Source organism: Coptis chinensis, chromosome 8, assembly GCF_015680905.1.
Source record: "Coptis chinensis isolate HL-2020 chromosome 8, ASM1568090v1, whole genome shotgun sequence".
Taxonomy (NCBI): Eukaryota; Viridiplantae; Streptophyta; class Magnoliopsida; order Ranunculales; family Ranunculaceae; genus Coptis; species Coptis chinensis.
In genome coordinates, this window is record NC_141463.1 from 25,450,149 (window position 1) to 25,460,435 (window position 10,287).

Here is a 10,287-nt window from a genome sequence, read left to right on the forward strand (position 1 = left end):
GTTGAATACATTTGTTTCACTCCAAGTGTCAATGAAATTATTTGTCAGTAGCTGAAGTTGGACTCATGTTGTGCCATAAATGGTTCGGTTTTTGGTGTCATAAATATGGTTATCCAAGTATCCAACAAATAGGCCAAAGTTAGGTGATGTTGTGATTAGAGCCATTATTATGGTAAAACAACCAAATGTTAGCAGGGCATGGACCATGGAGACTCAAGAAGTCAAGAGCGTGCGCAAATTGATTTCAGTAGTTATCCTTCCCGGTTGGGCGTGTCCATGGGCTTTATACATAATTAGGCCCATGGGATTTATACATAATTAGGCCCATGGGCTTAATGGCCCAATTGGGTCTTCTTTACTCACCCCACCCCCACCTTATCAACTTATCAAAACACCAAAAAAAACCAGACTTGACAAAACATGGCTTCTTCATTAGCACATCAGTTTTCAGGCTTAAGATGCCCACCACTATCATCACACCTTTCCAAAAAACAACCCTTTACTCCAAACAAACAAAAGTCAGTGTTCTTTCCTATAGTGTCAGCAGTAGCAATCTCAAATGCACAAACTAAAGAAAGACAAAGACTTAAAAAATGTTTGAGGAAGCTTATGAACGCTGTAGAACTGCACCTATGGAAGGGATATCGTTTACAGTTGAAGACTTTCATAATGCACTTGAAAAGTATGACTTCAACTCTGAAATTGGTACCAAGGTTTGAAACTTTCTCTCTCTTTTGTATGTTGAACTTATATGGGAATTTTGAAGAGTGGGTATTTGGAAAATTAATAAAGAAGATATCTCAGTTTGATGCTTTAGTGCATTAATAGTTAGAATGTGAAGATTGGATTTATTTTGCGCGTTGAGATAATTGAATTCTCCTATCTTATTATAAGGACATCATGCTGCAAGTAGACAAGAGAATTTGGATAGGAAAAACGTAATAATATGTGGGCGATAGATAGCCCGTAAACACACATAGTTCTCAACAGTAGTCGTTGTGTTTTGAACAGTATAGGATGAAGGTTATTTACTACGAAAATTTTCACATCACAGTTTGTTGGTCTAGCAGATTGTACTTAGAATCATGGCCTTTTTTTTAGTGAAACCCTCCTTAGGGAGGAGGTGGTTAAGTGGGGAGAATATCAGCGGTTAATGTGGGTCAGGTCATGACATATTTTTCAACAAAGTCATAGATTGGGCAAACTATCAGGCTACATCACTTGTGTGTTAATGAGCAAGGGCTGTAGGGGTGTGCAATAAGTCACCTTGTCATCTATACAGAAGAGAACAGAGCTGACATGCATAATGCATTCATTCAATTCCAAACCCATCTTGTTGGCACATGAGAGTCGTTGGCACAATATTTTCATTCAGTTCCTTACTATGTAACATGGACACTTCATATATTCAAAAAAGTACTTGTCTGGTAAGTATCCTTGTCAGCCACATGGACACATTATGAGTAGAATTTTCTATTAAGGCTTCTTTTAAACCCTATAAGAGTAAGAACATAATCTACTAACATAGTCACAACTCCATGATACACCACTTCCATAGTAATATATTTCTGAGGAGGTGCTTTGTAAGGTCTTGAACCCAAGAAATAGTTGTGGAACTAAACAATAGTAATCCTTTTCCTTTTACTTAGCTGTGTCCCGTGTCCTGCTTCATATAGGCCTCCGTGTCGGACACCGACATGTGTATCCCTGTGAATGTTACTTAGTTCCCTTAAGCTAAGTTAGTATTGTTACTTGATTTACCCCTTAAAGAGGCCATCTACTTTCGAGTGTACTTCCTTGGGCTTTTCAAGCCTATACATTCTCATTGGAGGATCACCACCAACCAAACTCAAGAGTCAAGGCGTTTTAGAGAATCTTATTGAAACTACCTTTGTTCCAGTTGACCTCGAAAAGGCTACTGCATATCACAGTGAACGCATGGAATCTGACTCCCAGTCAAGAATTCCAAGAAATCAAATCCATCCTACCAACCATCTCAGACTTCAAACAAAACTCCATTCCTCAGAGTAATCACTAGCTTCAGCAGTTGGTTTCATAATCACGGAAGCCTTCTTAAATACTTGTGACCCCTTATGCTCCTGTTGACCCCCAAGTGGCTTTGCCGAATTGCTTTGCCAAAATATTTCTTCACCAATGGAAACCCAACAACCTTCAGTGTTCCTTGTGGGGAAGAGAAAATGCATCCGTTTCTTAGGTGGCATCACAATTATGACACATAAGCCTACACTATTCTTCTTTAGGAGAACAGATGCGCTATGATTAATAAAATCCAAAATATTGTTTTGCTGATCATTAGGAAAAAAAAGAAAAAAAAAGACGATGAATTATATATTTATATGATATCTGAGGGAAAAAAATATATCTGGTGTAAATCTCTGCTTGTGTGCAAAGGCAAGTTCTTTTCTCGACTTCAATAACTGTCCTTATCTTTCCGATATGATTATAGTATTGCTTGCCTGTGCCTACTATGTCACCAAATTCACCTAATGTATATGTAAGTTGGTACATCTCAAGGAGCCCAGTGCATACCAGACATACAGATTTAGTGACAGACATTGTCTGATAATAAAAAAGGGCTGTTTTATTTTTTACTTTATTTATTTATTAATTTTTCTTGCTCCTTCACAGGGCATGTATTAGCCAGCTGTTTCATTAATTTAAGAATGCCATATAATCCATATAAAATGTAGAACTTCTTATGAACCTGGCTTAAAACTAATTTTATATACACCCTTCATTGGTTCTCATCACAAAAGGTGTTCGTCCTGACAAAAGGTGTTATGCTGTATATTTTTGGAATTTCTTAGGTCAATTGCTTTATTATCATGTATCAATTTTCTTTCAGGTGAAAGGAACAGTATTTTGTACAGAAGCCAATGGAGCACTAGTTGACATCACTGCTAAATCTTCTGCTTACCTACCAGTCCAAGAGGCTTGCATCCACAAAATAAAACATGTAGAAGAAGCAGGTATCTTTCCTGGTGTAAGAGAGGAGTTTGTAATAATTGGCGAGAATGAAGCCGATGATAGCTTGATCTTGAGTCTTCGTTCTATCCAGTATGACCTGGCATGGGAGCGGTGTAGACAGCTGCAAGCTGAGGATGTCGTCTCGTCAAGGGTAAGGTGGGAATCTTGCTTATGAGCATAATTTTATATTGTAGCAAGAGGATTAACATCTTCAGTAATTCACATTAATAATGTGTATGGTCTCTGGTGGTGCAAGAGCATCATCATAACTGCTCCTTAGGAGAGCCTCATAGGTCACATTAATAATGTGACCATCTTACCTAAAACGTTCTTGAAATTCCTGAAATTCCATTTGTAATGGAAGTGTAATTTTTGTCTAATTTAGACCAGCAGATGGACACATGCAGACATTAGTCTGTTAATGATTATAAGTTTATAACTAAGGGAAGGGGTGTCAATTTGCCGATCAATCCATTAAAATTGAACATTAATAATGTATGGGGTTGGGTTTGAGCTCGTTAGCTATGGACCTATTCACATTTGACAAAGCCCTGTACAGGGGTGCCTTTCAAAAGTACTCTCTATGTTTGTGCCATTCCTGATACTCATTTATTACTCCGAGAAACATTCTGTCAAATATGTATTGTGCTCGTCCCACTTTGTGATCTTTTGAATGTTTATTGTTGGTAGCGTGCAAACAATTTTTCGACCCCCATTTTGAGTTTATTTTGCAGGTAATCAGTGGAAACAAAGGTGGAGTTGTGGCCATTGTGGAGGGTCTTAAATGGATTTGTTCCATTTTTCACGCAGATATCATCGGTGTGTTACTCAACCTGCTACGTTCTGTCTTGATTATCAATATTTTTGACTTTTATTATTCTGATAAATCCTATTTAAAGTTTTTCAAGCTGAAGTGTTTTTGCAAATAGAATGTTGATATTGTGCACTCCATGTTACTACCAGAAATCAGCTGCTGAAGAGCTCCTTGAGGGGAGCTCCCACTGAAATTGTAGAAGTTGAAGGGAGGAACAGTCCAGGCTTGTTCTCAGTAACCCCAAGGCCATGGCTGACAGCCAGGCTCAGCTTGGAATTGGATCAGTTGTAGCTTGGGGAACTGTACAGAGTCTTAAGCCCTATGGTGCCTTCATTGACATTGGTGGGATCAGCGGCCTTCTACATGTCAGTCAGATTAGTCATGATGCGTGTTGCAGATATTGCAACTGTCTTACAACCTGGTGACACCCTCAAGGTATATTTTATATTTTATATCTTATTTGGTTAATGAATCCCCTCAAGGTGTATCTCTGACTTTCCTAAGAGTGTCGAATATAATCATTCTGAACTAACTTTTATTGTACAGGTCATGATTCTGAGCCATGATAGTGAGAGAGAGGAAGAGTGAGTCTATCTACCAAAAAGCTAGAGCCTACACCTGGGGATATGATTAAGTAATCCAAAGCTTGTTTTTCGAAAAAGGTAATTCATGTCGAAAGAATCAGTGGATGTATTGATTTTTTGTTATATCACCTTTATTCAGTTCCTCTATTTTTTCTGTCACCTTAAGGCACATTTCATTCTTTCTGTATTTTTGGTTCCAAGTTTAAGTGCTCCAAAAAAGGGATTAAGGCTGTGTTTGGTTTAGCTTAATGTTTGTGGTGCTTCTCTTTTTGGAGTTTATATTAAATAGCACACTACACATCTTCTTTATCTGTTTGACCATGTGTTAATCTATTCCTCTCTATTTTCCTTGAAGCAAAATGTAAAGTCTTAGTTCAATAGATAGTAAGCAGTAGAAGCTGGAATACAGCTCACTTGAGCGACAATTTACACTTTCAAAGTAGGTAACATATTATAGGGTGGCATATGCTATACAGCTCCGCATAGAAGCGTCGACCTTTCTATGTCTTTCTTTTCCTGTAATGTTTCTGATGTAATAAGAGACCTATAGGCAACCTTGTTTGCCCTATGGTCTTATCTACTATTGTCTTACTGTCTTTGAGTATGGCAAAATACCGCTTGAAAATCTATATGAAGAAATATTGAAATATAAAATTAAAAACAGCTTCCTTCCTTGTATTTGTTTTCTAGAAAACATTTTACCTCAACCAAACACACCCTAAAGCTTGGAGATGCAACTCAATTCGCTTATTGTTTTGTATCTGTCACTTTTGCTCCATAATCTGTCATTACAGGACTGACTTTCATCATAATTGTGATATAACAGGCAGAGGAGATGGCTCAGACATTTAGGCAGAGAATAGCTCAAGCAGAAGAAATGATGGCTCGTGCTGACATGCTAAGATTCCAGCCTGGGGTAAATATTCAATGTTTGGTTGGAGACTTGCATCAGTCTCAGTTTTAGGTACAAGTCACTGCAAGCTAATCAAGGTGGAACAATAAACTGCTACCTCTAGGGAAATACTTTATGGTGCCTCTACTGAGCATGGTTCCTTCATTAGTAGCTCCATCCACAGTAGTGTATGTAGTAGAGATGTGCACCCGTCGGCTTAGGAGCACATCCTGTGCCATATGTAAATAAATCTAATCCCCTTTTGCGGCAAGGCGTAGGTGGATGGATTCATGATCTGCTCATACTCAATTTGCTTGTCCTGCTCAGTAGTCCGTTAGAGATATATATTTGGAATTGGGTCCATATGACCTTTTGATTTTGTCCTGCACAGTTTCCAACGTCTTAATTGTCCAAAATAAATCTACATTTTAAGTCAGGCTCGCTGCAAAATTTCCAAGAAACCCTCTAATAAAAGATGGAAAAATGGAATTATTACAAAGAAAAAAAACTTCTTATACTGGAAATACTTATGGGTGTATACTTCAACTTTTGTTTTCCCAACTCTCAACTTCCTAAGGTAAAGTGCTATCTATTTAGCCTTTTTCTCCCAGAATTTCTTAGTGTTTTTTGGTCATTTATTTTTCTCCTTGCAAAGACACTGCCAAAATCAACACCATCCTTGAGTCCACACCAATTATAGACCTCCGGGTTGTTTCATATATTTATGATGAAGACTTGCTACCCAAGCAAGTACTCATTATGCAAAATGAGGACCTCGATGTTAAACATCTATTGATTTTCCGTCCACCCGGTCTTAAACCTCTTCCCCTGAATTAAAATATATTCAACTTGATCCGGATGATAGTCATCCGGTAATTATATCTTCTCTATTATCAAAGAATGAAGAGACCGCGTTTAATCCGGGTGATTAGGGAACATCGGTTGGTGATTGGTTGGTCCCTAGCCGACATTAAGGGGAATTGACCCTAATGTTTGCACTCATCGTATCCATTTGAGGATAACGCGAAGACTTCTCGAACCTCGCGTCGCTTTGAACCCTGCCATGAAAGAGGTGGTTAGGGAAGAAGTCTTATAATTACTTTCGATCGCGGGTATCATATACCCAATCTCGATAGCGAATGGGTAAGCCCCATTCATGTAGTTCCTAAGAATCGGGAGTTACCATGGTGCGTGAACGGAAAGGGTGACTATGTTGTCACACAAGGTCCTATGAAATGGAGGATCTGTATTGATTCTGTGGCGTTTAAATGCTATGACACGAAAGGATCACTTTCCTTTTACCTTTTATAGATCAAATGCTCGAACGCCTAGCTGGTCATGCTTTTTATTGTTTTACGGATGGCTACTCGGGGCTATTTTCAGATTATTATTGATATTGATGACCAAGAAAAGACTACCTTCACATGTCCCTTTGGAACGTATGCCTATAAACGAATGCCTTTTGGCCTTTGTAATGCTCTTGGAACCTTCCAAACGTGTATGCTTCATATATATTTAGTGGCATGGTAGAGCTTTATGGAAGTTTTCATGGATGATTTTTCTATCTATGGAGACTCCTTCACGCTGATCGTTTGTCTAACCCGTCTAAGGTTTTGACACGACGTGTGAAGAAAAGAGCCTCGTTTTTAAAACTGGGAAAAGTGTCATTTCATGGTGAAAAAGGGCATAGTACTAGGTCACATTGTATCTAGTGATGGCATCAAGTAGATAAGGCCAAACTAGATAAGATAGCGACTCTACCTAAACCACGGACTATCCGTGATATTAGAGCCTTTCTAGGCCATGCAGGTTTTTTATAGGCGGTTTATTAAAGACTTCAAAAAAATAGCTAGGCCGTTAACTAATCTGCTTTTGAAAGATGCAATCTTTGATTTTAATTTTAACAGACGTTGGGCTTTTGAAACTTTAAAAGCTGCCCTAACCTCTCGCACCAATTATACGACCTCAGTTGGTCTAAACCTTCAATTCATGTGTGATGCTAGTGATTATGCAGTTGGTGCTGTCTTGGGACAAAAACTAGATAATAAGTCCACTGTTATTTATTATGCTAGTAAAACCTTAAACGATGCTCAACGGAATTATTCAACTACAAAAAGAATTCTTAGCTGTCATTTATGCTTTAGATAAGTTTCGTCCTTATTTGGTTGGTTCTAAAACTTTAGTTTACACGGACCATGCAGCCCTTAAGTACCTTCTTGCAAAGAAGGATGCTAAGCAGAGATTAATCCGATGGATCCTTCTCTCGCCTCGCAAGAGTTCACATTAGAAATAAAGGATAAAAAAGAGGGTCGAAAACGTAGTTGCCGACCACTTATCTAGACTCACAAATGACGATCAGAGTGATTCTGAGTCCATACCGGACTCTTTTCCTGATGAGCATCTGTATTCGATTTTTTCAGCACCATGGTATGCTGACATTGTAAATTATTTAGCGGCTGATGTTATGTCTTATAATTGGTCAAGAAATGAACGTAAGAAGTTCTTGGCCATAGTTAAGTTATACTACTGGGATGAGCTATACCTTTTTAAGTATTGTGCGGATCAGATTATTCGTCGTTGTATTCCCCAGTGGGAATACAATGAAGTTTTATCGTTCTGCCATGACAAAGAGTGTGGTGGCCATTTTAGTGGGATGAAAACAGCCGCTAAAGTTCTTCAATGTGGATTTTATTGGCCTACCCTTTTTAAGGATGCCCAAGTGCATTGCAAGACGTGTATTCGTTGCCAACAACTTGGGCTTAATCAATGGCCGAATATGATGTCATTAAATCCAATCTTGATAGTAGAAATTTTTTATGTTTGGGGCATTGATTTCCTGGGCCCTTTCCCTGTTTCTCACGGTTTCATTTATATTCTAGTTCTTCAATGTGGATTTTATTGGCCTACCCTTTTTAAGGATCCCCAAGTGCATTGCAAGACGTGTATTCGTTGACAACAACTTGGGCGAATCACGAAGCGGAATATGATGTCATTAAATCCAATCTTGATAGTAGAAATTTTTGATGTTTGGGGCATTGATTTCCTGGGCCCTTTCCCTGTTTCCCACGGTTTCATTTATATTCTAGTTGCCGTGGACTACATGTCTAAATGGATAGAGGCCCTAGCTTGCCGTAGCAATGACCATAAGACCGTTGTATTTTTTATTAAATAATATATTTTCTGTCGATTTGGCATTCCTAAAGCCATCATTAGTGATGGTGGAACACATTTTTGCAACAAAGTTGTTGCATCCCTAGTGAAAAAGTATGGAGTTACACACAAAGTAGCAACTCCTTATCATCCACAAACTAGTGGACAAGTAGAAGTTTCTAATAGGGAAATCAAAAGATTTTAGAAACGATCAAAACCCCGATTGGAAAGACCGGTCAAGCGTCTATCGGATTCCTTATGAAATTATAGAACTGCTTTCAAAACTCCTATAGGTATGTCTCCCTTTAGACTTGTATTTGGGAAACCATGTCATTTGCGGATTGAATTAGAGCACCGTGCTCTGTGGGCTATAAAAAGCCTGAACTTCAATATTGTTGAGGTAGGTGTCAAACGCAAGTTGCAATTGAATGAGCTTGAAGAAATCCGTAGTGATTCTTACGATCTCGCAAAGGATTATAAAGCTAACATGAAACGTGTTCATGATAAGCAAATCTTGCGCAAAGAGTTTGTGGTCGGTCAAAAGGTCTTGCTTTACAACTCCCCGTCTACATATTTTCCCGGAAAACTAAAACCCGTTGGTCGGCCCTTTTTAAGTTCGTTTGAAGTCACCCGCTACGGGGGCAATCACCTTGGTAAATCCAAATGACAACAGTACCTTTCAAGTTAATGGTCAACGGTTAAAACATTTTCACGAACTTCTGTCCCCTAATGTAGAGGAAGTCCTTTTACAGGATCCTGTCTATGAGGATTGACCTTTGTCATTGGTGTACTTCTTTTCACTTCCATATAGTGGTAAGTGCACCATTCAGGTAACCGGGCCCTCCCTATGGAGTGTGTGGCTGTAAGTACCGGATCCTAAGTCCACGGTTAACATAATTCACGTTTACCACTTTTGCATGTTTTCTCGGTTTTTGCGTCATGTTCCTCTAAGGGGTGAATTATGTATTTATTATTTTTCATTTTTCTTATAATAAACTAATAAATAAATAATAATAAATAATAATAAAAAATTCTTAATCATAGAAATAGCAATCCAACAAGTCTTGGGAATCTGACTTCAAACGACCCGCGTTAGAACAAATTTTGTGTTTAAAAATTTGTTTGGGGGTGGGCAATCGGTCTCTCCATCTGGATTGCTCGAACTTTCCATTTATGTTGCTTAGGCCCATTACTTGTAGTTCAATTGGGTTGACGTAATCTAAACTTAGATTTCCTTCGTTCGCATAACTTACGTCATACACGCACTTCGAGGCATTTTTCTACCCTTTTATACGTCAACCATGGTTGGAATTAAGTGTTTTATAGATCATTGGATTGGAAATTCTCTACTGATCATTTCCATAACTCATTCGCCAAAATCGGGCCAATAACGAAGCGGCAAATTGAGTTTGAAATTGCACGAAAAATCAGAAATTTTCGGAATTCAAACTGGGCTTGGGCCCAAAACCGCACGCACGACTGTGCGTCTCCTTCCTTCCCAAAAAACGCACGGTTTCTTTCTTTTTAGTCAATCCCGCCGGTTATCAAGGTAAAACAAACCTTAAACACCAAAATAAAAAATTTAAAAAAAAAAAGAGAGAGAGAAAAGGAAACCTAACTACACCCACGCCAAGAAATTCAAATCCAACTAAAATCCTCTCCAAACCATTACCACCACCAACCTAACTCCAAAAAACAGCCACCAATTCAAGTAACCACCGCCACCACCGCTACCACCGTTGTTTTTAGTTGTTTTTCTTCAAACTCGCCTCCCCCACAGTGTACAAAACCATTAGTTGTCTCAGAAACTTCAATGGCGCTACGACGAAGAATTTTGCCGGAGCACGCGTTTGCTGCCG

The 10,287-nt window shown here is 38.7% G+C and overlaps 1 protein-coding gene across 1 annotated transcript; it reads left to right on the top strand.

Moving 5' to 3' along the window:
- The first annotated feature begins 368 nt into the window (after positions 1–368).
- RPS1 (ribosomal protein S1) lies at positions 369–5,415 on the top strand. Its single transcript, XM_086578153.1, is given in 10 exon segments — positions 369–589; positions 592–713; positions 2,867–3,139; positions 3,723–3,773; positions 3,775–3,807; positions 3,952–4,188; positions 4,190–4,237; positions 4,349–4,372; positions 4,375–4,464; positions 5,213–5,415. Coding segments are annotated over 10 exon segments (1,185 nt in total). The 5' UTR covers positions 369–420; the 3' UTR covers positions 5,351–5,415.
- The last annotated feature ends 4,872 nt before the right edge of the window (positions 5,416–10,287 follow it).